The 13,460-nt window shown below is 41.3% G+C and overlaps 1 protein-coding gene across 18 annotated transcripts in view; it reads right to left on the reverse strand.

Annotated features, from left to right (window-relative positions):
* Positions 1-13,460, reverse strand: part of PLCB4 (phospholipase C beta 4) — a 411,579-nt gene that overhangs the window by 64,898 nt on the left and 333,221 nt on the right. For 13 of the 18 annotated variants that reach the window (XM_032142694.2, XM_058432941.1, XM_032142692.2 and 10 more), the window contains 5 exons: positions 10,251-10,286; positions 7,528-7,669; positions 6,811-6,895; positions 6,346-6,470; positions 4,442-4,493 (listed from right to left, as the gene is read on the reverse strand). In XM_032142694.2, coding sequence (XP_031998585.1) covers positions 4,442-4,493; positions 6,346-6,470; positions 6,811-6,895; positions 7,528-7,669; positions 10,251-10,286 — 440 coding nt within the window. The remainder of the gene's footprint in view (positions 1-4,441; positions 4,494-6,345; positions 6,471-6,810; positions 6,896-7,527; positions 7,670-10,250; positions 10,287-13,460) is intronic. The other 5 variants (XM_032142697.2, XM_032142698.2, XM_032142699.2 and 2 more) reach the window with 1 other exon arrangement.

The raw sequence follows: 13,460 nt of genomic DNA on the forward strand, positions 1-13,460 counted from the left end.
CAGTATCCCCCTTTATTTGCAATTTCGCTTTCTGAGGCTTCAGCTACCCCTGGTCAACTCTGTTCCAAAAATATTAAAATAGAACCTAATATAAAAGTTGGAAAATAAAAATTTGAAATAAAAAATCTATTTTAAAAGATAGAAAACCCAATAGGAAAATGAGTAGAAGTTCTTCACACAACAGAATATCCAAATAGCCAATAAACATAAAAAAGAGAAAAAAATTAAGATATTTTGAGACCACATTCACATAACTTTTATTACACTGTATTGTTATAACTGTTCCATTATTAGTTATTGATGTTAATGTCTTCCTATGCCTAATTTATAAATTAAACTTTATCACAGGTATGAAATGTATAGAACCACAATATATATAATACATGTTGGGTTTGGTGGTTTCAGGCATCCACTGGGGTTCTTAGAACATATGGCCTGTGGGCAAGGGAGAAATACTGTATAAAAACGGCCTCTGAATCATAAAATGTCATACCATTTTGATATCGATCACCCACTTTCCTATGAAAGCCTAAAAATATTTTAGATATTAATTTACACTATTTTGTTTCATTTGCAATTAGGGAAATGTCTTCCATTTTTCTGTCTTCAAAAACGAGACCGTTAAAAGCGCTGCTCACTTCCCTGGTAACATTCACACTTACTGGGCCCAGTGCTGCGCCCTCCCACAAGATCAGCCAGGGAGCACAGAGCGTTTTCCCAGGAGGGTTTCTGACGTTTTGCTACAGTCGCTAGATCCTGGGGGTGTTTGTGTACCTTGCACACTGATGTTCTATATAAAACAGGTATTCTTTGCCTCCACAGGCCTAAAGGGCACAGAATGCCTCTTTAAGAAATGCAGTCCTCAGACTCAGCCCAAAGGGGCAGTTTTTAAAACTCTTTGCAGGTGGGTGGCAGAACCACAAGGGTGACGCAGTGAGACCCATGCAGTGCCCGAGCACCAGGGACAGGAGCTCCTGTGCAGCACTGGGCCCCACATCTACCATCACCATGGAACACGGAGGCACGCAGGTGAGGGCAATTTCTTCTCTTTTCCCTGCCAGGGACAGCCTTTGCCACCAGCTGGGTGTATGGGAAGGGGAATTAGGAGATTAAAGAGTCAACAGCATGGCTAATACTTTATCAAGCTGGGCTGCCCCACTGCACGGGCTATTTTTCAGTCTTTCTGGTGAGGTGTATGTTTTTAGTCACATAGCGTCCAACGCATCAGCACAGAATTCAGGCTAAAGTAGCAACAGTATCCTTTTCTGTGAAGGTATTTTAAAATAAATGAACCCATTTGAAAATGACCAATGAGGTAGGGCATAGTGGCTCCTGCCTGTAATCCCAGCACTTTGGGAGGCCAAGGCAGGCAGATTGCCTGAGCTCAAGAGTTCAAGACCAGCCTGGGCAACATGGTGAAACCCTATCTCTACAAAAAATACAAAAACTAGCCATGTGTGGTGGTGGGCACCCCCAGCTACTTGAGGGGTGGAGGAGGGAGGATGGATTGAGCCCAGGACGTCAAGGTTGCAATGAGCCACGTTTGCACCACTGCACTTGAGCCTGGGTGACAGAGCAAAACCCCATCTTAAGAAAAAATAAATAAATAGCCGGGCGCGGTGGCTCACGCTTGTAATCCCAGCACTTTGGGAGGCCGAGGCGGGCGGATCACGAGGTCAGGAGATCGAGACCACGGTGAAACCCTGTCTCTACTAAAAATACAAAAAAATTAGCCGGGCGTGGTGGCGGGCGCCTGTAGTCCCAGCTACTCGGAGAGGCTGAGGCAGGAGAATGGCGTGAACCCGGGAGGCGGAGCTTGCAGTGAGCCGAGCCTGGGACAGCTGTCTCAAAAAAAAAAAAAAAAAAAAAAAAAAAAAAAAAAAAAGGTAAGAAAAGAGAGAGTCTGACATGTAATAGATAGCAAATCTGAAAAAAAATGAACATGGTTGTTTTTTTTTTTTTTTTTTTTGATTTTGAGATGGATCCCCAGGTTGGATCAGTGGCCGGTCTCGACTGTCAGTCTGCCTCTGGTTCATCCTCTCTCCTGACCTCTCCATACTGGGCTACAGGCCCGCCACCACACCTAGTAGAGATGGGGTTTCACCATGTTAGCCAGGATGGTCTCAATCTCCTGACCTCGTGATCCGCCCGCCTCGGCCTCCCAAAGTGCTGGGATTACAGGCATGAGCCACCGCGCCCGGCCGTCAGGACTTTCTTTATACAGAAACAATTCTACTCCCTGCATCAGGCCAGGCTGCCAGGATTCCTCATGGCATGTTGGACAGCTGATGGCATCTTAGGTGTGACCGCTGAGGTGAGCGAGGGAAGTGCTTTAAGCATCACTGGGCCGCTGCAAGTTTCCAGAAGTGAGCACAGCTATGCCCAACAGGTCCTGTAAGAGCCAGGAGTGCCGAAGCTGCCTCCCTGGGGTCCTTAAAGGATGACTGAACAGAGCACTCATTGAATTTTGCGATGTCTGTGTGTGTGATTGATCACAAGGCCTTAAGCTTTTCCTAAATCTCACTTTTGCACAGAAGCGTGCAGTTCCTGAAGTACTTTCATACACATTCATTCAGCCTGACTGAGCTGTCATAAACTGTTAAAGAAAAAAAATGTACCCAAACGCTTGTTAAACATGGTAAAGTGGACTTTATTCAAAGGGGTAGTGAGCCGTGGCCATAGGTGTAAGGACTGAACTCTGACCCCAACAAGCATACATGGAGATTTAGAACCATGGAGTAGGGTGAGCACCAGCAGATGGAAAATTACTACGAGGAAACATCAAGGATAAGGATTTCTGGCCAAACTGACTTGATAGGATTATTGCTGAAGGCAGGCCAAGGTGACAGGATATCCAGGGTGGTCAGATACCAAGGGCTGGGGATTTTCGCTAAACTGAACTAGCATGATTCTTGCTCAAACTGGATTCCACAGTGACTGAGAGGGAAGCCCAAAGGTGGGTCTCATCAGAAAGGACTCGGTTTTTGTCAAAGGACAAAGTCTTTTTCAGTTCCCCGTTTTGTTCAAGAAAAAAGACATTTTGTTTTTACTTTGAATACAACAAACCCTGTGCGACAGGTGTCACCGTCTTCATTTTATCAAGCAGAGAAGAGAGGCTCTGAGTCTACCACACCTGCTCTAGGCAATACAGCAAGAACTAGGAGCAGCTGGGAGCTGAGCTCAAACCCTGATCTTTAGACTCCCAGCCTAGGGATTTTACTCACAGTCCAGGGCTGAACCCCTGGGACTTGATGCCTCGGCCCACTACTTGGGAGAGGAGGAGGTCTACGAAGCAATTTATGTGCAAAATCTCCTGGGTTGGAACACTTGGCATTAAATAACAAAATTGCTTTCACAAAATTCTGAAATATGAATTCAGATCTTTCTCTTCCCAACTACACAATTTTTTTTCTTCCAAAGCACACAGCAGAGGAAAATGTAGGGCATGCTCCAGGTATGTAAGTGGTGGGTGATTTGGGGAATAGCATGGTCACTGTGTGTGCAGCCACATTGGCAGAGAACCATTCACCAGGCAGGCGGAGGGAGGCAGTGTGCATGCTGAAAAGCCATTCCTAACTCACAGCTGCTGAAAAATGTTATCTTGACTGGCAGTGTTCAGTGATAAAAATGAAGACATCCAATCAGGTGAGCCACCATGAAGAAATTCCTACTAGCACCATTATGACGGGATAGTTTTCCACGGGATTCCTCTAGAGGCCTTTGGGCAGTGGTCTGGAGTTATTAATATTTACTTGCTTGGGGACAGATGCATGAGGCTGAGGTGGGGTGAGGGGATGACCACATAGTTTTTTTTTTATCTCAAGATAATTCTAATTTTATATTTTCATTTAACCTTCCAGTGTTTCCACGGAATTAACATTTCCTATTTCACTTCTTGGTTCACAGTTTTCAAGAGTGCTATTTAAGGAAACTAGGACAATATTCACAGCATTATTCTTTGATAACTGCTACTTACAAGACACAAAAAAGAGTCAATAGAGGACAAAGGTTTATTCCCAAATGAATGAAATTCAGCTTGACATCCACAACTTCATTACATATGAAATTAACTTCATTACTTGATTTGTCCTAGGTAAAACGCACATATTTAAGGCCTACATCTCCAGTTAATGTCCAAGTGTGCAGGGATTATTACCTGTCCCAGACATAAAAACCTCCACTATTGATTCTAACGTAAGAGGATTAAACTCTAGGATATGTATGAACTGCTTCTTAAAAAAACCCAAAACCTGCTTGGTAAAATGGGGTAGATGAAGAATGTATATTTGCAAATATTATCTAGGTATTTCATTTGTTTCTATTTCATCCCTCAAACCCAGCTCAAATTCTGTAGCCCCTAATTGAAAATGACATGGCTTCATTATAGCTGTAGTATGGAGTTCTCAATCTAGGTGATAACAGTTTAAATCATACTACTCACCCGCACGATCCATTATACTCAAATTTTCCCTGATTCAATTGCATCGCTAAATCTGTCAAGAGACAAAAATAATTTAGCATCTTGTCTTCCTAGACAAAAAAGACCCTGACGGGGTGATTCTAAACAATAGGTATCAGATTGCTCCTGGGCCCACAGGGTCCCTCTTTAATACTACAAGGTTCTGCTTAGTCCATTTAAGGCATACTCTCTTCCATGTTGAATTGACCTCATGTTTCATTTAAATTCAACATAAAATGTGTTTTCATAAAGATCATGCTAAAGGTCACTTGTAAAACTGGATTCAATATAGGAGTCGTACTATTGTTCGATGAGTATTGAGAGTAGAGACATCCAACCCGCTACAGTGGGAGAGGATGGGTCCCAGGATCCCTGGGCAGAGGAACCCTGGAGATACCCGGGAGGGTGAATATGAAACTTGATTTAAAAGACTGGAAAATGAACTAGGTAAGTATCGCATAAAACTTGGTGGCATGCTTCCAGGATGGGACGCAGGGGGAATTACTCCAGTGGGGTCTACCCTGGCAGCGCATGGCTTGTGGCTTTTCTCTTGCAAGCGAATAAAATTTTTTCTTTCTTCCCATCAGCCAAAGAAATGGGTAAACTGATGGATATTTTTTCCTCTTCAGAATGTTGTGTTTAAAGCTAATATTATAGAATAAAACATAGGCTGGGCTAGCCATTTAATCCATAGTATGGACTCATTGACAACTGAGAATACAAGTTGGCCCTTTTTAAGTAACTGAAGTCATCAGGGCCTTGTTACCGGGCCCCAGCTAGAAACACTCAGGGATTGTACTGGTACCTATCACGTCACAGTCTAACCTAGCAAGTACTGTGGAGACCCCATGCAGAATGGCGACTCCAGTAGGAGAAGCTTCCAGTCATTGGGGAGGCTCCTTCAAGGCGTGAGAAGTACAGTCAGCTCACACTCATGCCAAAGGAGTGAAAGTCAAAGGATCTTCTACTCAATCCAGATAGCAGGGAACAAGGTGACGGATTCTTAAAATACAAAATAGATTTTAAAAAATCCTCAAATTGGGAAGCATGGGCAGTTCTCTTATATAGCAAATAATTGAAGGAAAAAAGGGTTTTCTGGTTTTGTTTTATTTTACCAGTTGTAAGAACCATGCTGTAGAACTGCCCATATACAGTGAATAGGGTTTGTGGCATATTTCTATCTATTCTATTTCTATTTTGCTACCTCTAATCTTAATACTGTGATCCTAGGCTCTTAAGCAAACCTCAAAAATTTTAAAAATTTGTTTATGCAGTTATAAAAATTTACTCTTTTCCTTCCAGAAAAAAAAGTCATTATATATTGGAAACCTGTCTTTGAGTACACTTTGGAGGACCAAGTTATAGATTAGTACCTCTTCAAATATGTATCTCCTTATATACCATTTTAGTGGAGTTTACTCCATAATATTCTGTATCTCTTTGGTGAAGTGCCCCTGTGTCGGTCATATTTGCTGAATGTTCAGAGTGGTCAGGGTATTTGCCAAAGGAGAAATGAGTCGCTGTTACTGTACAAAGATACTCAAATTCTTTTCACTTAATTCTGCCTCTAGAAACAAAGATAACAACTTTGATCCAAAAGGAAGAAAAATGAGAAATATTTTGGAATATGGGATAATGGTTAGCAGGAATAGTCATGGCATTTATGAAAGGAATTAAATTCCAATCACAACACATTATTTTCTAAGACTGTTTGCTCTATTTTGGGTTTTTAAAATTTCTCAACATTATATAAATCCAATAACACATTGCTTTGCCATATGTCTGCTTCCTTTAAAAAATGCCCACAGCCAACTGATGGGAAGTGCTAGCACCATCCTGTCAAAGTGTTCTCATGGAATTTGGGGTCACTGGACATCAGCTCCTACCTGGGGTTTGATAGTTCAGTGAAACCATCTGGCAGCCAGCGTTCCAGAAAATCTGAGGCATGTAATTACTGGAATCAACTCGGCCTCCCTTGGGGTAAATGCGACTCATTTGCCGTTTGTTGTAACTGTAACTTATTAAGGAAAACAGAAAAAAAGAGTCCTACAGCAGAGAAAAATAAACAACAAAGAGCTAAAACAACAAAGGTCTAGGCCAACAATGACAAACAAGTAGACAGCACAGAGCAGATCTCACATTTACAAATGATGCTTAAGATCACAGTTCACTGTGTGGATTATAAAAACAATTTTCCTTTGGGCAGATTGTCACAGCTGCCATGGTCTTTCCCACATATCATTTTATTAACTCCACCACCAGAATGATATATTAGCCATTTATCTATCTCAGAGGCTCTTGCCTAAACCAACGTGAGTCAACCACTCATTCCGCTTGATACATAAGGATACTTGACAAATTCAATTGCATGTGTCTTCAAGTAGCCAAGGCCGACTGATTCATTAAAAGAAGACATGTTATAATGAATATTGCGTTCTGTAAAAGAAAAGCAAAGATGGATTCAGGAACCCTGCCATCAAACCCTCACCAAAAAACAGCAATAAGTAAGTACAATTACACCCTGAATCACGAGGCCTTGGAGGCTAATGCTACATTATCATGTCAGTAGCTCCTACTTTCATTGACATCCTGTGGATGGAGACATCTGTCTTTAAAAAAAAAAAAAAAGTGCTGAATTAAATTGGGAGTCATGAAAGAAATTACATGTACCCCAATTGCCACAGCCATCACTGAAATATGAATTTTTGATGATAATGATGATTATGATGGCTTCTCTAGCCCAGAAATGAAGTTTTTAAATACTTCGTATGTTTTTTTGAAAACCAGCTTTTGAGTAAAAGGAGTCTTGTGAATGCACGTGGGAACAGAAGAGGCTACATGCCCAGCACTAATAAATCCATAGTCTCTCATCGCCACCTTGTGGTTGAGGTGATGAATGACAATGTAATGTCACCACATAACAAGGTGGCTTCTATGGTGTGTGAAACAAAAATAAGGTGAGGTGGAACAGCCCCCATGCCCACAAAGAAAAATGGCAACAAGTTAGATAAAAGCTCATCTGCACCATAAAAGCAAAAAAGGCAACTGCATTTAACCTTTGGTGTTACCTTCTGCCACATGGAAACCTTGAAACTTTACAGGCTGGGCGTAGTTGATCATTGTGGACAAATATGGATGGATATTAGTGGTAGCACCTACATATTTATAAGATGCCATCCACGCCTGCTCATCTTCTACAGTGACCAGGCCCTACAAGCACAAGAAAACATATAAGTCAATGACTTCAGTAGGACCCATGGATACGTGCTGCAGATTTCCTTAATAAAGATAATTGCACACAAATTCAAAGTTAAAGACTTTTTCTTCCTCAATTACACTAAAGGATACTTTAAGAAGTTAGTGTTTTTGTAGCTCTAAATAATGCAAAAGGAGGTAATCATAAAATATTAAGCTTATCTTACATTTGTAGGACATTTTTAGATTTTTAAGGGACTTTAAAATATTCAAGAAATTACTGGCCGGGAACGGTGGCTCACGCCTTTAATCCCAGCACTTTGGGAGGCCAGGAGTTCAAGACAAGCCTGGCAAACATGGCAAAACCCCATCTCTACTAAAAATGCCAAAAATTAGCTGGGTGTGGTGGCGTGAGCCTGTAACTCCAGCTACTTGGGAGGCTGAGGCAGGAGAATCACTTGAACCCAGGAGGCAGAGGTTGTGGTGAGCTGAGATTGCGCCACTGCACTCCAGACCAGGCAACAGAGCAAGACTCCATCTCAAAAAAAAAAAAAAAATAAATAAATTACTATATTGGACCTCACAGCAATGCTATGAAATAGATATAGCAGGTATTACACATATTTTTACAGATTGAGGCACAACATCAAAAATAGTTACTCTCGAACATTAGCGTGCATCAGAATCACCTGGAAGGCTTTTTAAACTACAATAGATTCCTGGGCCCCACACTCAGAGTTTCTGTTGAAGTGAGTCTGCAGTGAGGCCAGTCATTGCTGTAACTAGTTCCCAGGTGGTAATGATGCTGCCTCTTTGGGGACTATGTTTCACTGTAGCACTCTAGAATGTAAGCCACATACATACGTGGCTTATGGTATTTATAAAAGCACTTCATCTTAAAAGTAATCTAATAACTTGCTGCATAGGACATATTGAAATTGCATTACTTTGTATACAGAAAAAAGAAAACAAATTAGTTTATTTATTGATAGAAAAAACAACAACAAAACCAACAACAAAAGTAATACCTTCAAAAGTGATCAATATTTTTGCTGAGAACTTTGCAAAGCTAAATTTCCTGCATAAAGTGAATCTAGTTGGATAAATTCCTTAGTTGGGTGATGTAATCCATGAGCTAAAAAATGGTCAGATGCTGGGCGTGGTGGCTCACGCCTGTAATCCCAGCACTTTGGGAGGCCAAGGCGGGCGGATCACAAGGTCAGGAGATGGAGACCACCCTGGCGAACACTGTGAAACCCCGTCTCTATTAAAAATACAAAATAATTAGCTGGGCATGGTGGCGGGCGCCTGTAGTCCCAGCTACCGGGAGGCTGAGGCAGGAGAATGGTGTGAACCCAGGGGGCAGAGCTTACAGTGAGCGGAAATCGTGCCACTGCACTCCAGCCTGGGCAACAGAGCGAGACTCCATCTCAAAAAAAAAAAAAAAAAAAAGGTCAATTTGTCTTAACTGATGACTTAACAATCTGAGTATTCTAAATTATCAAACTGATTTCACCAATAAAAGCCTGAAATGATAATCAAGTAATGTAACTTGGTTTTGTTTTTGTTTTTATCATTTTCTTAATGTGTCCTCCTGCTCCCCCACCAAACAACGGCCATGTCCGTTCCTTCCATGTGTGTTTAATAATAATAAATACCACCAGTGCTATGTGCTGGGTACCAGGATGAGTTCTTGCACACGTGGTCTCGTTACTGTCTGTGATGTGTAGTGGGGATTAGAGTCCTACCCACTGACCACATGAGAAGATTGATGCCTTGAGAATTAAAATAACTTAGCTAATAAATGACAATGACCAAATGTCAATCTGTACACTGTTGACTCAAATTATGAATTACGAAATTCTAGAACAAGAGAGTAATGTACTCACAAATATTTTGGGAGAGGCTTGTGACCATATTTATTCATAATTCTTTCAAATTTAATATTTAGAGGGGGAGAAGATAAGATCTCAACTCCAAATAGGATAGGACCCCACAGGCAGCAAGGCAGTTATTTTCCGAACCTCTGAAGTATGAGAATGAAGTTATTAGGCAAACTTCTGCCTGTGGCTGTCAGTCTCACTGTTGTAGGATAAACCATAAATACTTACTAAATAAAACCACTGTGATCACATGAAGAACTTTGAAGAGGATGAAAGAAAGTGAAAATGTAACTTTACCTTTCCTATAATAAGGCCAATAGCTAATAACATCAAGTAATACTCCTAGAAGTTATGCAGTGTAAAAGTAATCAGTAATCTTCCAGAATGTCAATGTAGTGGGAACTAAGATTATCCTTTCTATTATGTTATAATATGGATTTGATGACCTATTCGCTCATTTTTATTTTCCAATTCAATATGCTGATGATCATGTAGTTCCACTGCAGGAATGAAATCTCTAATTCCAATGAAGAAAATGCCTTACTGCATTAAATACCTACTTTTAGAAAATCATCTCACTCACCTGCCCTAGTTTTGTGATTTTTTTTAAATCAGGATTTAATCATTTTATCACCACAATTGATTCCTTCCTTTGAAGATTTTTTAAATTAGATGCATCTGATTTAAAATGTGCAAGGGAATTATTTTGTTACCTTTTTGTTGTTTTCATGTTCAAGGTCATCTGAAGCCTAGTTAGAGAAAGGAAATAATTTGTTTACTTCTCTAAAGGGCAAAATTCCCAATTTATTAGCCATACACACACAGATATTTAAATAAGTGTAGGTAAACTTGTTACTATATTTATCTGCTAATGTGGGACATTACTGATGACAAAAAGCCATGGATGGCCTCACTGTTTTATGCACCAGAAGGGCTAATCTTAATGTCCTTTCCCTCCTTTGTGGACAGTCTTTACCTACTTAGATGTTTTATTATAATTATTTAATTAGTGCTTTAGTCATGGGGTTTGGGAAAAGCAGCGTGAATGGTCACTCTTGAGTAACTCAACATTCATGTCTGGGTATTTGCTAGGGACTGTATGCTGGTGCAGCCCCCCATACTGTCCCCAATTCATATACTGAAACTTTAATTCTCATGTGATGGCATTTGAAGATGGGGCCTTTGGGAGGTAATTTGGTCATGAGGGCCAAGCCAGGAGAGAGCTTGCCTCCTTAATTCTCTGTCCACCACGTGAGGACATGACCACCAAGAACGCCCCCTCACTAGGAACTTGATCTTAGACTTCTTAGACTCCAGAATGGTGAGAAATAGTTTTTAGTTGTTTAAGCCAAGGGTATTTTTGTGATAGCAGCTCCAACTGACTAAGACACTAAGAAAATATTGATGAAGGCTTTAGCAACATTTTTTTTTTTTTTTTTTTTTTGAGACAGAGTCTTGCTCTGTTGCCCAGGCTGGAGTGCAGTGGCGCAATCTTGGCTCACCGCAACCTCCGCCTTCCGGGTTCAAGCAATTCTCCTGCCTCAGCTTCCTGAGTAGCTGGGATTATAGGCATGTGCCATGGTGCCTGGCTAATTTTTGTATTAAAACAATACTCTTGAGTCTTAATAGACGTTCAGTATTCTCAAAGTAGTCACAATTCCCTATATCAGAAAAGATAGGGTGTAAAGGCAATATTCCTTTGGCTTTACTCATCAGACAGACTCTCCCCTCCTCCTATCACCAAATGTATCTGCCTACCTGCATCTTCATCCACTGTCTTCACTAATCAGGTGTTCCTGCTCCTGTGAAGGGCCACACCTTTGCACCACAGCGATCCCACCCTCTTCCACCTCCTCAAGGAATTCCAGGCAGTTATCCCCTCTCTTTCCTGCAAAACTAATCTCTTCCTCTCTACTGCACCACTTCCAAGTTTGCAAACACACTCCAGATTCATTCATCCGAAAAAGAAAACACTCCCTTGACTCCTCAGGTGCCCTTGGCCACCAGTCCATTTCTTGCTCCCCTTCACAGCAAAACTTCTCAAAAGCATAGTTTCTAGTCATTCATATCTGTGTGATTCGGCGTCAACACGCTGCCTGGCACTCCACTGAAATGTCTCTTTAAGGTTGCCAATGACCTCCATGCTAACAACCCAAAGGACACTCTTGAGTCTTCTTACTTAATCAGTCAGTAGCATTTGTTAAATTGAGTTTAGCCTAAAGCTATCTCTTTACCTATTCTAAAGGTTTCTTCATAAACTTTCACATAGTAAACTGTAGACTGAATGGATGTGTAAACAGACTGGAACCTACTCATGCACCAATCACAGAGTTTCAGCCAATCAAAGGTGGCCAACTATTCAACCTCTGTTCAAATAAAGCAAATATGGCTGTAACCAATCCAGCTGCTTCTTTACCTCACTGCTGTTTTCTGTAGGTCACTTTCCTTTTTCTGTCAATAAATCTTCCACCACATGGCTGCACTGGAGTCTCTCTAAACCTCTTCTGGTTTGGGGCTTGCCCAATTTGGGAATTGTTTTTTTTTTTCCTCAACTAAACTCTGTTAAATTTAATTTGTCTAAGATTTTTACCACATTCTACAGTCAAACACTCAGTCCTTCTGTTAACACTGTTCTCTTTCTTGGTTTTCTGGGTGTCACTGCCTAATCTCCCTCCTACTTCTCTGGCCATACCTTGCTCTTCTTTTCTGGCTCCACTTTTAACAAGGACTCCACTTGGGCCTTCTTTTCCACCTTTCCCTGTGAATCATCTCCGTATTTCCATTGTTTCAAATATGATCTTTTGAACTCCCAACTTGTATCTCTAGCTCAACCCATCTTCTATATACGCGAGATGATGACGCCAGTGATCATGAGGATAATGACAATGATAAAGATGAAAAGGATGATAATATACCAGCAACTAATACCTTTACAGGAGTTACCATGTGCCAGGCACCACGCTAAGCTCTTGACATGTCACAAACCATCCACTCTTCACAGTGACCCCATGAAATAGGTGTTATCGTCTTCACTTTGCAGATGAGGAAACTAAGGTACACAGAGGTTAAGTAACTTACCCAAAGTTAGACAGTTAGGAAATGAACCCAGAGAGAGAGTCAGATGGCAATGCTATATGAACACCTCCCCTTGAATACTTCACAGGCATCTCAAATAGTCATCCCATTTGAAACTCCTGAATTCTTTCTCTTTCGGTCTTCCCCATGCCAGTAAATGGTATACCACCTACCCAGTTCCTCAAACAAGGACACTAGAGGGTCATCTCACTTCTTTCTCTCTCATTCCCACATTCCATCCATCAGTAGCCTGTCCCATTTCTCAACATGTCTTGAAGCCACTCAGTCCTCTCTGACGCATTGTCTGGTTTGACCATCGGGGACTCTTGTCTGGCCTAGGGCAGCAGCCTGTCCTCACTGCTTTTCCTGCTTCCACTCCTGTTTCCTCCTAAACTAGTCTCCATATGGCAACCACAGCAATCTTTTAAAACTTGAATCAGGCTACACTGCCCCCTTCTCTAATCTTTTTCAGTAGTGTCACATTTCACTGAATATTTGAATTTCTCATAATGGCCTCCAAAATCCTACATCACCCAGTTCCCACCTACCTGCCTCATCTCATCTTGTCTCAGTCCACCCTCACTCAAGCCACTCTACTCACAGCCTTGCTGTTGTTATTGTGGTCCCTCCACATGGAAAGTGATTCCTCTATCTCTGTGCATGGCCAATTCCTCTTGATCCTTTGTGTTCTGGTTTCCTTATTCTTTCTACTTCATTATTCTTCAGCACTCGTGTTTATGTTCATAATTGCACTCATCACAAGTTGTAATTATATAGTTATTTAACTACTTGCTTGTTTGCTGTTTCCGATCCCTTTCCCTAAACTACAGGGGGCCATGAGCTGCCTA

This window comes from Hylobates moloch, unplaced genomic scaffold (assembly GCF_009828535.3).
Source record: "Hylobates moloch isolate HMO894 unplaced genomic scaffold, HMol_V3 SCAFFOLD_21, whole genome shotgun sequence".
Classification (NCBI taxonomy): Eukaryota; Metazoa; Chordata; class Mammalia; order Primates; family Hylobatidae; genus Hylobates; species Hylobates moloch.